At 36.1% G+C, this 19,098-nt stretch overlaps 1 protein-coding gene across 17 annotated transcripts in view; it reads left to right on the top strand.

Moving 5' to 3' along the window:
* Nucleotides 1–18,849, top strand: part of LOC139118760 (guanine nucleotide exchange factor DBS-like) — an 82,977-nt gene extending 64,128 nt beyond the window's left edge. For all 17 annotated transcript variants that reach the window (XM_070682207.1, XM_070682205.1, XM_070682200.1 and 14 more), the window contains 8 exons: nt 48–140; nt 932–1,057; nt 1,556–1,762; nt 2,163–2,255; nt 2,510–2,588; nt 7,920–8,007; nt 8,617–8,836; nt 11,462–18,849. In XM_070682207.1, the coding sequence (XP_070538308.1) occupies nt 48–140; nt 932–1,057; nt 1,556–1,762; nt 2,163–2,255; nt 2,510–2,588; nt 7,920–8,007; nt 8,617–8,836; nt 11,462–11,719 (1,164 nt within the window). In that variant the 3' untranslated portion in view covers nt 11,720–18,849. The remainder of the gene's footprint in view (nt 1–47; nt 141–931; nt 1,058–1,555; nt 1,763–2,162; nt 2,256–2,509; nt 2,589–7,919; nt 8,008–8,616; nt 8,837–11,461) is intronic.
* Nucleotides 18,850–19,098: the final 249 nt, after the last annotated feature.

Here is a 19,098-nt window from a genome sequence, read left to right as displayed (position 1 = left end):
GTTTTGAAATACTCGTTTTTCATCTTCCATCTTGTTTTGATTGTCAGGAATGTCAGAAGCGGCTACAGCACAGATTACCTCTAAGTGCCTATCTTCTCAAACCAGTTCAAAGAATTACAAAATACCAGCTGCTTCTCAAGGTGAGCTGATCATACAGTAGACATAATCACATTTTATCTGCATATACTGTAAAACACTTTGAATTAGCTGCATGCTCTTTTAGCGAGTTTGGATTTGCATTGCAATCAGCAGGTTGTTGATTTAGCTGAAAAGACATCTTGACCATAGTGAATATGGAGAAAAGTTTAAATTAGCGGCATCTTAAATTTAAACACTTAGCTAAATTACAATGTAGGTTAAAAAGGATGCTAGCAAAAAAAGACTTGTTTTACAGTATTTTGATGTTCAAGACTTCCACACCACTAGTGCAAGATGAAAAGTGGAACAGTTACAAAAAATTGTGACTTTTTTTGTAAAAATGCAACGACCTTGACTTTTTTTTGGTCTGGGGACTAATTTTTCATTGCAATTTTCATAACTTAAGCTCTCATGCTAGGCACAGAAATATTGTACTTTTATCTTTGAATAGCAGAAATCTTGAAATTTAGTCTTGGAATAAGATAAAATGGAGCAGTGAAAGTTTGAAATTCTGCTTTATAATGCTGTTCCAGAAGTTCTGTCCATCCCTACTTTGGTTGTGCAGAGGTCCAATTTTACCACAGAACACAATAGGATTATTCCAAAATGTGGTGAAAGAGGGTAGACCACCTGACCACTCAGATGGCTGGTCATCATTCCAGTTCTCTGATAACACAGCCAACTTGGTGCAAATATCAAACAATTGAGTAAACGTGTCAGTTACTAACAAACTATCTCCAATGAGAGTGTATATATAATCTTCATGTTTATTTTTCGTTTCTGTCAACACCAGGAGATGTTGAAGTTTTCACACAACGAGGAAGGATATGAAGCCCTAGAGGAAGCCATGGAAACCATGTTGCATGTACTTAAATATGTCAATGATTCTATGCATCAACTTAGAATAACTGGCTTTGATGTACGTATACCAATGACATTAATACTTTCATTCATTGTAGAATATCCTATGGAGATTTCAGATCATCAGTCTATACATGAACTTCCAATATTCTATGAGTATGGCATGATTTTTTTCCCAGGATTTTTTCGCGTAAAGTTTTGTAACACCTCAGAACAGTATACTGTACATGTTTAAATGTTTTGACAGCATCTACTGTGAAAACGTTAATTTTCACTGAGATTCAAGTTCACTATGTTGATGTTTGAGAAATTTTGACTGGGATTTCATAGATTTGTCAATAAAACCATAGAATCTATCGCTGTTCAGCATTTTCACTGTGATGTAAATAATTTAGCGGATTTTACCTCTCAGCGGAATAGTGAAATTAAAACCCAGTGAATAAGTGATTGTTTTTCCAATAAGTTGTCTTTCACAACAATCAGATGGAAAACTCAAGATACATGAGCATTGTGCATAACCATACTGTGATTTCATAATTTTCCACCGTTGTTGCAGGGTAACCTATCAGAGCAAGGCAAGTTGTTGATGCAAGGTTCTTTCAGTGTGTGGTTGGAACACAAAAAGAACAACATCCGTGATCTCCGATTCAAGCCAATGCAGAGGCACCTCTTCCTCTATGAGAAATCTGTTCTGTTTTGCAAGAAGAGGGACGATGATGGCTACATGGATAAGACTACGTACAGCTACAAAAACAGCATCAAGGTCAGGATTTTCAAACAGAGCTATTTGAAAAATGAATCTTATTTAAACATTCAAATTAAAATTGAAATATTTTAAAATTTGCAGGAAACAGTTTCATAACTTTAACTTAATAGAAAATGTTAGAGAGGTGCAATATGATTGCCTGTAATTGTGTTTTGAAATTTTGTTGTGTTTCTGAAGGCAAAAAAAATTTACGATAAGTAAACAGAGACAGTATTTTACATCAATTAATAGAAACCTTTGGGGTGTCCTCGGGGTTGAGGTTTGAGATAGAGTATAAGCCAGAAAAACCCATTCAATTCATATCGAGATGTAGTAGCTTCACTTGTGCCTTTTAGAATATCTAATACTGATGAAAGTATCGATTTCAAACCATAAATAAACACTTTTTGTTTCGTAGATGACGGAATATGGTATGACAGAGAATGTGAAAGCAGATAAGAAGAAATTTGAATTGTGGTGCCATGGTAGATCTGAAGTCTATGTTATTCAGGTGAGTAAAGATTCAAGTTTTCCAAGTACAATAACCAGTATTTTCACATGACCCCTGACCTAAGCTGAACCTAAAACTAGCTTTGACCTTCACCACTCAGAGTAAGGACCAGAGACTACTGGTTTGAAGGATGTGTCAGTCCCCTTATTTCACATAACATGTAGTCATTGTCAAATAGAAACATTGTACCATTATGCCTCAGTTAAATTTTGAACTTTGCTGTATACTGATGTTTCATTTTGTATTTTTTCCAGGCTCCCACTGTTGAGGTCAAGACACATTGGGTCAGGGAAATCAGACGAGTCTTACAGAGTCAGTTTGAAGTTGCTAAAGGTAACAATGAACTTGCTGCTATAGTGACAATTTCCACAGCAATGCACTGCAAATGTAACTAACAGAGAATGAATAAATAATTCCGGGTTTAGAGATGGAAATGATTAAACAGTGGACCAATGAATCTCATCTGTGATGGATTTCACAGACTTTAATAAAGTTCTATGACTGGTTGATGAGAGATTAACTCTTTGAATAGTGTAATTTTTCCCCACCAAAATTTCAGTACAACATTTTACCAATTTTTATGAATTTTTCTGTGATTTTTCTGATAATTTTGGACCACAGGAACATCACATTTCCTTTGCTACAGCTTTTTATCAAAATTTTGGCAAAAATCTGAAAAAATTTACTGGGGTATATTTTATATAGGTGACAGAAATTGACTTGGCACTCAAAGGGTTAAGCAAGTACATATGGAAACAAAATTACAACAAAAACCTGATCAACCAGAGACCCAATGTGCCATAAGTATTTTCAACCCAGTGTAAGAATCGACCACACTGACTCAGAGATGCTATTCAACTGAACTGATTTATTCAAGACCAACATTCAAGACCAAGACATTAGCATACATTGACAATGACGTCATTCAAATGAATAGACTGACAGGTGTTCATAGATACTAATCATGACATCTTCCTTCTTTTGTAAACGAGTCTGAAATGCTCGACTGAACTGTTTGTTGTGTTGATAGAAATATGTTAACATTGCAATATATTGGTGACGTCATAAATAACAATTGTTACAGCAACGATACAACATCAAGAACAAACAAAATATCAATTATTTAACTGCCTGACTATTGAAGCGTGGGGTGGACTACCCAGCTTCAGGGAGAGTTGAGGATTATTCTGCCTCGTTCTAACTCATCCCTTTCCCTGTCTTATGAAGAATATTCATCAAATCCAAACCGAACAGGCTTTCGGATGATCCGTCCACTGACGCGACTGGTGATTGGCCCCATGGTCGATGTGCTGTTTTCTGAACCAGATAGTATTTCTCTTTGCGGCAGCTTGACGGGACTTGTATGTGGTTGAACTGGCAACAAAGTTGGAGTAGTATCATCTGGTAACTCACATTTTGGTACGGCTAGAGTTTCCTTTGGAGTAAATAGCAGGTCACTACGGTTTCTCCTATATTGCCTGCTTTCGGCTTGTACAATATATGACCGAGGTTTTGTAGTAGTATGTATCACGGTTCCAGGTTTCCAAATCTTTTCTGGTGTGCGCACGCGCACTTGATCACCTGATTTTAAATTTATCAGTGGTTTCGATCCGCGGTCATAGTAAAATTTCTGAATTTCTTGGGTTTCTCTTATTTTACGTTTCACATTCACAATCTTATTTTCTACTTTTGGTTCAAGGAGTGATGCCTTGGTGGGAATCAATGTCCTTGTCCGTCTACTCATTAACAACTGAACTGGTGATCCTAATCCTTCTAAAGGAGTGTTTTCTAAGTGCAAGTAGAGCAAGATACGGATCTTTATTATCATATTTCGCTTTCAGTAGCAATTTTTTTACAGTCTGTATTGCTCTTTCCACCATACCATTGCTTTGTGGATATATCGGGGATGATGTGATGTGTTCAAAATTATACTGCTGAGCAAATGTTTTAAATTCTACACTGGCGTACTGTGGGCCATTATCCGATATCACTACTTCGGGGATACCATGCCTTGCGAATTGTTCCTTATGTTGTTTTATGATACCTTTACTAGTTGTATCCATGATTTCCGAAACTTCAACATATTTTGAGAAATAATCAACAAGCAGTAAGTATTTTTCTTTGTTACATTCAAAAATGTCAGAGCCTACTTTTTGCAATGGTCGATCTGATGTATTGTGGTTGATAAGCGGTTCCTTCTGTTGTCGACGTCTGAACCGATTACATGTTGCACACTTGGCGATTTATCTGTTATTTGTGCACCCATTCCGGGCCAAAACAACACATCTCTAGCTCGTTTCTTACACTTTTCCACTCCTAAATGGCTACTATAATCTTTTCTACCATTTCCCGTCGCAATGATGGTACAATAATTTGTTCCCGTTTTAACAACAAAATCATCCTCAACACTTATTTCATCTCTGAATTGCCAATATTCTCTGATATCAGGATCAACATCATCTCTTTTATGTGGCCAGCCGTTCAATACAGTCGATATCAATTTCTGTAATATTGGATCATTTTTTGTTCCTTCTTTGAAGATCAATATTTTCTTGTCAGTGATTGGCATGTTTGATAAAGTGTGAACTTCGAATTCATCTGTGCTCTCCTCAAATGCAATCTTAATTGGTGATCGACTCAGAGTGTCTGCAATATGCAGCTGTTTACCTGGTTTATATTCAACATTTAAGTCATATCTTTGAATTTTTAGCATCATTCGTTGAATACGTGGTGGTGCAGCCGCTATAGGCTTTTTGTACAAGCTTTCTAGTGGTTTATGGTCCGTTTCTATGCAAACGTTATTTCTACCGTATATGTACTGATGAAATTTTGTACATCCAAAGACAATAGCCAACATTTCTTTTTCTATCTGTGCGTAATTCCGTTCAGATTTATTCAGAGTACGAGAAGCATAAGCAACTGGCTGATTTTCTTGCATTAAACAAGCTCCTAAACCCACCGATGATGCATCAACAGACACGGTTACCGGTTTATTAAGGTCATAGTAATTCAATACTGGTGCTTTGGTAATGACCGATTTTAATTCGTTAAAACAGCGGTCATGTTTTTCTTCCCAATGCCAAGCAACATCATTTTGAATCAATTCTCTCAGTGGCTGATTAATGGTAGATAGGTTTGGAATAAATTTGGACAAATAGTTCACCATACCCATAAATCTTTGTAATTGTTGAGTATTTTTGGGAATCTCTATATCATTGATAGCTTTTACTTTCTCTTCATCTGGTCTAAGTCCATCCGGTCCAAATTTGTGTCCAACATATTTCACTTGTGATAGAGCGATTTTGCCTATTTAACTTTAAATTTCTTTCACGCGTTCTTTCCATCACACTACGTATTTTCGATGCGTGTTGCTTTTTATCATCTGAACTCCATATCATGACGTCATCCATTATAGAATCTACACCATCAAGGCCTTCGTACGTTTGTGAAACAATTCGCTGAAAAACTTCTGGAGCAGATGAAATTCCAAAGGGAAGTCTCAAAAATCGATACCGACCAAATGGCGTGTTAAATGTTAGCAATTTTGAACTTTCGTCGTCGACTTTTACTTGCCAGAAGGCATTACCTGCATCCAAAACGCTGAATAATTTAGCACCTGCTAGTTTTCCCGCCACTTCCTCGACAGTTTTCATTGGATAATGTTCTCTTTTAACAGCTTTATTTAAATCCCTTGGATCGATACATATTCTGACCTTTTCACCTTTCTGAACAACAACCATTGAATTCACCCAGTCTGTCGGTTCTGTTACCTTTGTAATAACTCCCATTTCTTCCATTCTCTTTAACTCATTTTTCACTTTGTCTCGAAGGGCAAATGGAATTTTCCGAGGCGGATGCACGACCGGAGACACTGACGGGTCAATTTAATGTGATATTCTCCTGTCACGCATCCCAATCCTTCAAATACATCCGGATATTCATCAAGGATATCTACTGGGTCAATCAAAGTTTTACCATCTTTATCTGTTGTCACTTCATACAATCTCTTAATAAGATTCATTTCCAAACACGTTTGTATTCCTAAAACTGGCGCAACATTAGCATTAACTACATGAAATTCGGCCACATGATAGCGATTCTTATAACATATTGTCATTTTACTTTTCCCAAGTACTTTTATTTTGTCACCTGAATAAGTTACAAGTCTAGCTTTTGAACGTTTTAATGGTTCTGCCGAGATTTTATCATATAACTTTTTCCGGATTACATTACATTGTGCTCCGGTGTCAAGTTTGAATGCAATATTTCGGTCATTTGCTATGACATTTATCTTCCATTCTTTATTCTCGTTAGAACTGTTAGAGTTCAAAGAATCTATGATAAGTTGCTCTTCGTCATCATCGCTTTCTTTATCAGTTTCATTAATTACGTGTATCTTTTGTTTAGACCACGGAGAACGACATACTCTCGCAAAATGGTTTTTCTTCCCACATTTATGACAAATTTGGCCATAGGCAGGGCATTGCATTCGCTCGTGTCTCCAACCGCAGTTTCTACATTGTACAACAGGTGGATTATTTCTTGCTGGAATTTTACCTCGGCTGGGCTTATTAATATTATCAAACGTATTGTGTGTACTTTGGGTTGGATCTTTACTTGATAGCGCATTTACCACCCTGTCATCGTGAGTCTCAGTCAAATTCTTAATCTGCGTTTCACTAGCTTCTGCAGCACGACAAATGTCAACAGTTTTTTCTAAAGTTAAATTGGTATCTCTTAACAAACGAGCTCGGACTTGATCATTTGGATTCCAAAAACTATTCGGTCCGAATTAGAGAGTCAGTAAGTTGTCCAAATTCGCACGATTTTGCTTTCAGTTTCAGGTCTGTTACATACATGTCAATAGGTTCTGATGGACCTTGATTTCTCATATTGAAAACGTGCCTCTCGTAGGTTATATTCTTGCGTGGATTACAATATTTCTCAAACTCGCCCATTACCTTGTCAAGTTTTACGTTGTCACCTTCAGAGTCCCAGTGAAATGTGTTATATACTTCAACTGCTTCGGGGCCTGCCACATGGAGAAACGTCATGGCCTGTACCTTGTCATCTTTGGCACTAATACCACTCGCAACCAGATAGATTTCAAAATGTTGTTTAAACCTTCTCCAATTCTCCGAAACATTTCCTTGGAAACTCAAACTACCTGGTGGTGTAAGCTGTTCCATTTTGGCAATCCCACTCCTGACACCATGTAAGAATCGACCACACTGACTCAGAGATGCTATTCAACTGAACTGATTTATTCAAGACCAACATTCAAGACCAAGACATTAGCATACATTGACAATGACGTCATTCAAATGAATAGACTGACAGGTGTTCATAGATACTAATCATGACAATCAGAACCTCAGTGGCAAGGAGCTGCAGTGGTGGATCAACCACCTAAAAGACAGCAATATCAAAAACGTTGATTGCTCCATTCACAGCAATGTGAAGTGATCTGCTGTACCGTACTTGTCATCCAATGGTTATCATCCATGCAATACCTCGTGATTTGCCCAATTACGATTTGTCAATTGTGGCATAGTAGATTGTTTGTTTGATCTTTTCACCATGCTGACTTATATACTATCCCTTTGAGCCTGAAAAAAAAATCAGTGGATCATAATTATGATGTTTCCTTTACTTCTGTTTCAGCAACGAGGAGAAAATCCTCCACAGACCAAGTGATGCAGAACATGCAAAATGCAAATACCAGTAGACCGCCAGGCTCACCCAATCCAAGGTAAATGTGTGTCACAGGTCACAGGTCATACGTCACTGATACTTCATTAGGGCTGGCCATTGGCAGATTTTGAATGGCTATAACTGCTCCTTACAGTAGATACAATTCAACTTCCAAGTCAAAGAAATTCTGAGTTGTACCTCTTTATTAAGATGTCATGTGCTTTAACTTTCTTCAATGTCGAATGTCGAACCAAATATGCTGCTAGTTTTCCAAATTAACCCTTTGAGCTCCAAAGTATATTTTTGTCCCCTTTATAAAATAAACCCAAGCCAATTTTTTCCCAGATTTTTGCCAAAATTTTGAAAAAAAACTAGCGAATGAAATAAAATGTCCATTTGGTCCAAAATTATCATAAAAATTACAGAAAAATTCATAAAAATTTGTAAAATGTTGCACTTAAATTTTGGCAGGAAAAAATTACAGCACTCAAAGGGTTAATATTTATGCACAGCTTGAAGAAAACCAGAAAAAGAAAGAAAAATTCTTAGATGTCCCTTTATCTGTGTAATTTATAAAATTCTGCTTAATTTACATATATTAGGATAGTTTTATCCACATTTTAATAAGAAAATTGATGCATTTTAAAATCTTCTTTTGACTTCAAAGGTTAACAGTATCAAAATCTGAGAGTGTGGGACCCAATGGAAATGGTAATGTTGTACGCAGACACAGCAGAAGCCCATCCATGGATAGGGCCAATGCAAACTCCTCACCACTACCTCCCATAGAGGGCGCTGTTGGACCAGACAGTGATAACGAGGGATGGTCGACAGATGAGTTCACTGATGAGGAGTATAGTGTGGGTGATAGGAACAGTGCTGGAAGGGTAAGATGATTCCATGTCATTGCAGTTTTAGTTGTACACGACTTGTTTTATCCCTCTGTCACTTTCCTGCAGAAAACTGTAAACAGCAGTGGTAGTCTAGCATTTAGAAAGATAGGGAAAATGTGTAGGAACACCAGTACCTGTAGACTCAGTTCTGTTATCCTCTGATATCATTCTGCTTACATTCTGAAGGGAATACTGTTAACATTACCAGAGAGCCCTGATAGAATTTACAGTGTTCCAAAATCACAGATCTATCATTGAAAATTGGAGATGCATTGAATTCATGGTACCTTAAATACGATTTTGCCACCTAAGTAAACCATAAAAATCTCTGGTGGTCAAATACATAAGATTACAGAAGCAATGGTAAAGTTTTAGGTTCTACAGGAATTAATACCAGAAATGCCTTAAAAGGATGAAAAGATGAAAGAGTTTCAATAGTTTCACAAACAAATGGAACTGTCTGCCATGACAGTGGTTACATTTGAGTAAAAAGTGCTTAGGAGATCAATATCTTAACCCTTTCACCCCCAGTTCCCTGTGTACAGGTCCAACTTTACCATAAAAAACAATGGAATTGGGTCAAACTATGGTCATGAAAGGGTTAAACCAGTGCTGGAAACTGGCCAAAATTTTTGCCAGACATCAGGACTGGTAACTTTCAAAACTTGCCTGTCCTGCCAGAAAGTTGCCTGTCCTGAATTTTTGACAAATCCATTCATTCAAAAAACACAAAACCATTATGTACTTCAAACTGTAAACAACTTTATTTTCAACATGAGTATTAACTGTGATCTTACAAACAAACTGTTCTGAATTCCACTGTTTGAAATGAATTCTAATCCGGACTTGAATACAAAATTTCTACAATAACAATGCTGATAACACTCTGATACATTGTGTTGAAAACCAAGTACTGGACATTTCATCATGGATCTGTGCATGGTCTCCTTGATGAAATCGTGCTGACATGAGTCAAGCACAGATTACATCATGTCAGTGTCACTACCAACATCACTTTCCAGGAGATCAGAAAAGTCTGATTCATAATCAGAGTCCAGTCCCTGTCCGGATGTCCCCGAGGACAGGGACTGGAGTAGAGCTTACTGCAGCTGAGCTTACTGAGAAAAAATCAAAATCTGAGAGAGCTGCCATATTAGTAATCAAAGTTGGCGGCATGAATTAAATAAACCAATACTCTCCTCAGACCAAACCGATTTCAAAGGCCGTTTACAGCAAATATTGTTAACGAAACCATGAACCCTGGGAATGGCTAAACACAGAGAAACAAGATTTATATCTCGAAACAGCCCTTCACAATATGCTTTTCCAACATCGGAAAGCAGGCACCAATATCGACCCGAAATCTATTTACAAAGTCCACGAAAAATTGACACAATACTAAAAGTTCGGATAATCGATTTAAATACCTAAAACAAAATCGTTGACAGATTAGTAAAACATTTACTGTTAACATAACGAGCACTAACAACGCTCAAATATGCCCTAAAACAAAAATCCTTACAAGCGTCCAGAAACTCCGGTCGATGCTGGGTCATGTCAATTATAATATGACACCACACACCGGTCGCTCACTATAGAGTCAGTCTAGTGGCTAACTCTCTCATTAACGAATCTGGCTTCTCCTCCTCGAGGACGAAGATGACTTCATTACACAACCAAGCGGAGGGGATACAAAACACTGAAAACAAGAGAGCGACTGATGAAGGAACCCCATTTTTGGTTCCGAAACACCGTTAAGACGAATCACTAAATCAACAAACCGGTTTACCGGGGACCCAGATCACATGACTAGGGTCAAAGCACTATCGATTCACCGGTGTCTCGCCATGTATTCCACACAAAATAAATGCAATGATCCTTTTATTCACCATATTGTAATACTAAACAATCTTGGTAGAGCCGATGTGTGGAGTTGCCCTCATTTTCCTTTATATCGTCCCTGAGGACGCATGTGCACTGGCTGATATCACGCAAATCTCGCTTAGTGTGAGATCCACTTCCTGTTTACCCATGTTCACATGTCTCCTTTGCATTGCATTCCGGCGTCACACAGTTGCACAGTTTTAGTAGCAAAAGCGCGTCGAAGTCGGACGTATTGGTATACTACATTTCGTTTATTTACACAACATCTAGAAGCAGCTGATCGATGAGATTACTGGGTATGCCGTATAGTATGGCTACTATCGAGAGCCCGACACATGGACGTGGAAGTATAATTGTCCTCCCGTCCGACTGAAAGTTACCCGTCTCGGACGGGAGGACGGGCGGTAGTTTCCAACGCTGGTTAAACTCTTGCTGTGATGAGAAGTCAATTTTTTACCCACAATGCATTTTAATATTATGTAGTTTGCCCCCTAGCATGAGACAAAAGCTATTTAGGGTAGTGTGAATTTTAGAAAAAGCTGTATTGTCATGTACAGATTATTTACAGAAATGTCAGTTTCAATGGAGTGTACACAATTTGTACACACATACCCATACTTTCTTACAATGACTCATTCATGCCTACTCCAACAAACAGTTAACATGAAAAAAAAATACTTGTTCATGTAAAATTGATAGTTATTCTAATTTTGTTTGTGACTGTTCATCTTGCAGCTTATTAAAATGAACCAGTACATCGTCCTGGCAGAGTACAACAAGATAGAGGACACCGAGTTGTCCATGAAAGAAGGCGACATCGTGGAAGTCATGAAAGTTGGCAAGGACGGCTGGTGGTTTGTCCGGCAAATCTCCAACAAAGAGCAAGGATGGGTTCCTGCAAGTTACCTTGAATCATTGGCTAAACGGGCGTCAAGGTCAAGTGCGTCGATGGGCAGCCAGGGCAGTGGCAATGGCATAACTTTCAACTTGTAAATAATCTTATGACCGCTCTTATAAAAAAAGTGAAATACTTGGAAAAAAAATTTAACGCCAACTTGACCAACTTTCCAGACAAATTACACTGGAGTAATGATATTGACCTGTAGCAAACAAATACACGTGTCATATACTGTATATGAAATGTCAGGCACACTGTGAGGCTTGAAGTGTACTAGCTAGCCGGTGCAAAAGTTTCTTTGTGAATTTAATCGTGAATCAAAGCTCAAGACTGCTTCAAAGCTTGAGATATTTCATAAAGAGGTAGCCCTGTTGTTACATTACCATAGAGTGCAGTCTTTACAGAATTTTCATTCCATATCACGCGGTGCATATTCCTGCAGTCAATACAGTATTTGCCCACACACTTCATAATCATGGCAGGAAAATCCACAGGTACACTAGGTACAGCAGTCAAAGGTCACAAGACCATTTCCTGTCAATGCTAATGCACCAAAGGCCAGGAGAAGTACCGGTAGGGTCAGTGGTCATATTGCAAAGACAGATTTTCTATCAATTTTGTCAGTGGTCTCAGTGTACAGTGCCAACTAATATGGAGTATCTTCAGCCCAGAGAGTAGAGTTTCATTGTCGTAGCATACATATGCAGGAAAAGTGTGAACTTCTGCACACTATCACAGTTCATAAAAGTCTGTGCACCCAAGCTATACTTGTCCTATTCTGAGCAAGTCTGCAGAAAAAAAACCCTGAGAAATATGAACATTTTTAATTGATTCTGATGGGAGATAAAATGTGTTGAAACTTCATTGTGTTTGGGATGTCAAAATTTTTTGACATCGTTTTTGACACAGTAAGCATTGTAAATAAAATATAGAGAAAGGTGTATATTAAGATTGTGCAATAGAGCTATTGACACTTTTACAGAAACATAACGGTCACACTTTTGGTTTTTGAAGGAAAAGAGACATGGAGATGCATTGTGGAAGTAACTTATACCGGATAAATTATATCATTAAAGCATTGTTGATACTGTAGGAAGGTTACTTAGTCCCAGTCAGAGCAAAGTTTCATAAATAGGATGTATATAATTTAATATCAAACCGACGGCTATGCTAATTGTTCTGAAAGACAGCGTGTGTCGACGGTGCAGTGATGTCAGGTTGTTTCATGTAATCTGTCTGCATGTAGACAATGCCAGGATTCCAAACACAGAATTCTCATGAAAGTCGATTTTATTTTTCATTCCAAACATCATTTCATTCCCGATTCTGTCTGATTTTAATGAAGAATTGAAAGGGTCCAAATTCATTCCGAATCTATTGTTACATACATGTATGTTGTCAAAATTCCTGGGATAGCATCTGTGTGTATCTCAGAAAGAATGGATGTTTGATTTTTGAGAAGGTACAATTATGTCAAAATCAGAACAAAAATTTGACTTGTGTAGGAATCAACTTTCCACTTTTGAATTCCAGTTTTCTTGTCTAATTATCCAGTGTGTGATATGATATAAATGACTATGGTCAGTTAATATTCTGAACAGACACTTTAGGTCAAATCATGAAAAGCAGAAAAATTGCTGTTTACTAAAAAATTATACCTTGCCGTCCTTTCCTCTGCAGGCCAGCTATTTATTCTTTAGCAAAGCTTCTAATATTTCTCTTGTAACAAACTTTATTGCGTATTCCTGATGTTGCAGGGTTTATTTTATATGTATTTACACTTTGTACATAGAAATTTAGTCTCATCAAATTTTCCTTTTTTGTGTGTGCGTGATCTGCTCACTGCCAATGACTCAGACTTACCAGATCAAGTAATTCTGGAATTATTCAAAATAATTTTGTTTTGTGAATATACATCTGATGTGAGATTTAATCCATTCTTATAATTGTGAATTAAGGTTGTGTGAAACCCTCTGAAATTACAAAAAAAATATTCTGTATATATTTTGGATTGTGCAATATAGATGGCCTATGGCTTCACAGTGATTCAATATTTGGTTTAATTTCTTTTCCTCTTCTGTGAATGACTACAGAATCTGATGCAAAACTCATTTACCTCACCTATGGGCCAGTGAATCTTGTTGAAAAGCACCTGTAATTGAGGCTTGATCATTCAAATTATTCTAAATTTGGAAGATTTTTTGTGATGATGTAAGGGATTTCATCGTGCAAAACTGATGTAATAGCAGTGTAAAGTTCAGGCTGAGTTAAAACGGGCATCTTCTATTCAGAATATATTTATTCTGAGTCACTTGATATTGCTCCTGTAACAATTATCTCTCCGATAGACAGCAGAGAAACTGTCTATGGTTCTCCATAGATCAAACAACCCAATGGAAAATGATTGGATTTATAAAAATCAGTTGGCAGGCTGATCAAGGTAAACAAGACATTCTAAATTTCCTTGTAAATTTTGCATACACTCTGTCGTGACAATAATTTCCTTAGTTTTAAATAACCTGTAGTGTTAGATGAACCAGTTTGCCATTATGCAATTCATATTGTTTTATGAGTAAAGGCTTGTTTCCATGGTGAATGTATATCTTACTAATGGGTACCATGCAAGCTATAAATAATAGGTTGATACCATCTGTGCATTATATCACCAACCTAGAATATCACTTGCGTATCAGAACAGAGTGTGGTTTACAACATTTTTTCAGCATTAGCATTCCGAAAATCAGTATGGTACATTCCAAAGAATGGTTTCACCCTATCTCTACAATGGTCCAACCCAATCATTGATCAGACTATATGGATATCCCATAGAGAGAAGTGAGTTAGAGCTGAGATATTTTTGAGAACCGTTGCTTTCTAATATACATCACTGTGAATTTATCTTTCTCTGTACATTAAACCATTGTGCTATGTAAATTTATTGATTTCAATAGCTATAGCATCAAAACCATAGACCCTAGCTATGTGTCTTGGCTGAGAAATATCCGCAACTGTGTGATTTTGATTTTGTTTTCAGAGAATTCTTTTCAATTAACTTTCATTTCAATTGCAAGTCTTCCAGAATACTGCCCAACTATTTTCAATTTGAAATAATTTCTAAAAGAAAAAATCAATTTCTAACATTGAGGAAAAAGGGTTTCAAAATATTTCTAGGTAAGAAAAAAATTGTTGTACCTAGAAAATAATTGACAAGTATTACAGTGTTCAAAAGTATTTTTTGTGTGCAATTTTTAAAATTGATATAACTATTTTCACAGTTTTTCGTATAGTTTTAATAATTTGCATAAAATTATGTTTTGAAGATTAAATCTTAATGTAGGGTCAAAGGTCATAACCATGCCAATGGCAGACTTGCTTGTAGAAGTATATTTTTCTAATAGTTGCTGATGTATGTTTAGCAATAGATGTAGTTTTGCTATATGAGTTCTGAGAACATGTTATTTTGATAGAATTCAGCAATTTTAGTAGTAAAATAATCAGGGTTGCCGTGAATCAGGAAAGTGCAAAATGCTAAATTTGATTTTTTTATTGTTTTAAGTACGCTTGCTTGAAACTCCCATGTTTTATGGAAAGCAGAAGTTGGATATCATGAAAAAAAAGAGGTAGACAAAGTGTCCATTTTAAAAATAATGAAGTTGAAAACTTAACCAGAAAAGCATTAGGAATATTTTTATTTCGAAAAAGATATATTCATTGACTGGAACTTCTGCAGGGAAATTAACAGCAAAGTAAAAGATAATGTAAAGGAAAATATTTTGTAATGTTCAAAATGACAGTAGAACACATCTTGAAAACAGTGAATGTGTAAATCAGGATTAACAACAGCAGAAAGAACACTTTAGATTTATTCAGTCAAGGGATTGGTCCTGATTTTGTGTACACTGGCAAAGCCAGTAGTGTTATTTAACAGTTTAAGACAGTTCAATTATTGAAATACAATATTGTAGCATTCCATAAGCATACTTTTTATTGATTACTGAATTTCAACTGACGCATGTTAACAATTATCTTTTTGACATTTTCAGATTACGGTCGTTTTTTTTTTTCCAAACAGTCACTATCTCGTATCCTTTCACTGTATCACAAATTTGAAATTTTGTATCAGTTGTCATTTTTCTAGCCCACCCTAGTAGAGAGTCTATTTGACCCTTTGAACCCAGTTCAGAGTTCACCAGGAGGTCAGAGTTGAAAGGGTTAGAGTCTGAACTCCAGGAATTTACTGTAAGATGATTCCATCTTGTGATGGTGCTCAACATCCAAAGCTTTAAATTGGGAGTTATTTTGAGAACAGAAATTTTCTATAAACCTTTTTTTCTTGTTTTTCTATGTTTCAAATGAGATTTCATAACCTGATATACCATCTTTCCTTGTTTCGTACAAACTTTTCTTGCCAGTGTACTGGTGACATATTTTTGCTTTTGCATACTGCCCCCTGTCCCGATGTTCTTGAGCTCAAAAGTCAAGCTGTGAAATTGAAACAAATGTTCAAAAATGTTGAAGGATTTAGGGCAAAATTGTTAGCACCTATAATGACAAAAAAATAATCATGACAAAAAAGTTTTTGAATATCAAGCAACAACTTTTAAAACATATTTATTGCATAATGAGTATATACTCATCATTTAAAAAGAAAAATTCTAGACCACAATGTTTGTTCTCTTGTCACAAAAGTTTGAAATTTTGAGATTAGCCATATCGTGTTTTGATCAATTTGCTCAAAGACTGAACTTCAACATGCATGGTTGATGTTTTATTTTAAGCAATTTTGGAAAAGAAGGCAGTTTCCAGCACTTTCCGTCTCTGTTCCTTTTCAGTACAATAGCAGTGAAATGCTTCAACCATTACTTGAGTTATCAAATTCAAGCTTTCAGTTACTTTAGTATCATACCACTGTTCATTAGTTTTTATTTCTCCAAACATAAGCCAGTCTTTTTGTATCTCGGATTCTTTGAGACGTCACTCCAAAGAGAGTAAAGTAGTCTAGCTTAATTAACAGGAATGAAATCACAAGCATTGAGATTGTAGGTGCCTCGAAAGTGAAAGACAAAAATATTGTCAAATTTTCAGCAAGAGACCTTTAAGCTATTCGCTTTTGGAATCAAGAATGAAACTAAGGGGTCATGGTACAAATCTGGTACTGGAGAAACAAATTACCAAATATTTACGGACATTTGAAATTCAAAATGGCCGCCATTTCTGTGCTAACCCTATGGGGAAAATTTAAACTTTCAATGTTCATAAAAATAAGCTGATGTAAGTTTTATTCACTCCATGAGCTTCAAAATGAGCCCTCTACAAGTTGTAGACCAAAAATGTATTGTAAAAGTCTGAGAATATTTGTCCTCGACACTCATTCTACCTTAATATTAAAAAATTTCATCACAATCAAGTCAAGGGTTGTTACAAAATAGGATTATAAGCGAAAGTCTGACATACAAATTATAAGAATGGTTATTTCCGAGACTGCCTACTTTCAAATGTTCTTACACAAGTTTTATTCGAAACTTTGACTTTCCTGTGTATCCGTCTACTCAGGAACTCTTACACTTATGGTAATTTGGTAAATTAATCCAGGCCAACTTCAAGCTTTGTTTTCATTTCACATTTTTTTCATTTTCACTTTTTGTACATGAACCAATTATAACATTCGTAATATTTTAGAAACTTAGAGTTGACAATGACCAAACATTTGATTTTGTTCAGCATTGCATTGACTGTTTAATAGCGATCAGATGGCAAGCACAGTGAAGGTCATAGGTCACTGGTGAAGCGTCGTACCAGCAGTGTATCTTTCAATCCAAACCGCATCGTTTTTTCTTTTCTTTGAGTACCTGTATCATGTGATTTACTTTACCTTTAACAGGGATTGTGCAATATATTAATATTTAACCCTGTCATTCTCGTTTCGTGTGTGTCCATCCATACACAGTAAAATCAGTGTCTGTAGCAAAAAGCCAGTAGTTGTAGATTTACACAAATTAGGTCCGAAATACGCTGTTATCTGAATGATATGTTGATAATCTTTGATTATTGATAATTTCTGAAACAAAAGATAAGAATGATCCTTGTGATGATGAAGTGAAAACATTACTTTTGTTGATGGAACTTGAATAGTATGTGGATTTATGTCCTGATCAATGGTAGTACGTCAGAAATTTCAGAAATTGATCAAACAAAATTAAAAATGTGTCAAAGATATGCCTTATGTTGCTTCATATTTAGGACTGCATGGATCATGTGCAACATTTGTACATTCCAGGAATACAGAGAAATTTTTCCAACCTTTCCTTATGAATGTGGAAAAATGTATGATACAGGAAAGTTTTGGGAAAAATTAGTCAAAACTGTGAGGTGCATTGACTGCAGATGTCATATCATGAACAGTTTCACTCATTTCCCATACATGGAAAAAAGTAAATTTTACTCTTAGACACTGTAAAAATTCCATGGAATACTTTAGAACAGTGTCCTGGAATGTTCTGGAATTTTTCAGTGACTTTAAATACATGAACCCTGGTATGTCAATTTAGGTCTTATTTGAAAATTTTGAGAGTATTTTTAATAATGAACGTACCTTAAATAATTTGATCTGTTCAAGTGAAAGATCAGATTCTGTGACTTCATATGACACTTTCTTGTCAGTTTTTGAAATATCTTGATGAGTAGAGTGGTTAATATACAGCATATATTGACAAGATGGAATCTTTGAGCATTTTCCAAGATTTTTTTTCAAAATCATGATTTCAATCTGATTTGCATAACTTGAAAGCAGACTTGTTAACCTTTCACCTTTGAACCCTGACCAGCTTTCTGTTCCCATTGCTACCTAGTGGGTGTTACAGTTCTTTCCAAAAGTAGCCTTAGAGGGGAATTTCTATTATCCAAGGCAAAAGTAAAATTAAGGTAACAAAACTACAGCACAAGTACAAATACTGCACAAGTGTATGTTAATTTTCCTTCAAATACAGAGGACCAATTGTGCTATTGATGAACGGTACAATATGTTGTTGGTACTGAAAACAGTGTTTTTAAAAAAAGCAAACAAAAGGCATTGTTGAAACAGTTTTCAGTCAAACTTGCAGAGTCAACAGATGTGTGTACATATAATTGTATTTTAATCTTTCTTTCCTGATTATGTTGGACCAAGTTGTTCAGAAACGCTTCAATATGATTGAATTTCAGGAATAAAAACTGAAAATTAAAACCATTGTATACCTCCGCCTGTGTTTTTATTTGTTGCCAACATGTTAAGTATTCACCAAGTATACTTGTGCCCCTTTCTCTTTGAAGAAATGTATCATTTTTGAGAAAGAAAAAGGATGTACCAATATTCATGGTTAAAAGGGGTGATACTGATTTCATGAACTCCCCTCAATGTTTCAAAATGTGTCAGGAATAACAAGATTAAACAACAATTGGCTCATGCAAAGCTACAGTACAATTCTACAGTATCCTA

Source organism: Ptychodera flava, chromosome 19, assembly GCF_041260155.1.
Source record: "Ptychodera flava strain L36383 chromosome 19, AS_Pfla_20210202, whole genome shotgun sequence".
NCBI classification, from domain to species: domain Eukaryota; kingdom Metazoa; phylum Hemichordata; class Enteropneusta; family Ptychoderidae; genus Ptychodera; species Ptychodera flava.
Note: the sequence above shows the minus strand (reverse complement) of the source record. Positions and strands in the feature narration are given on the sequence as shown.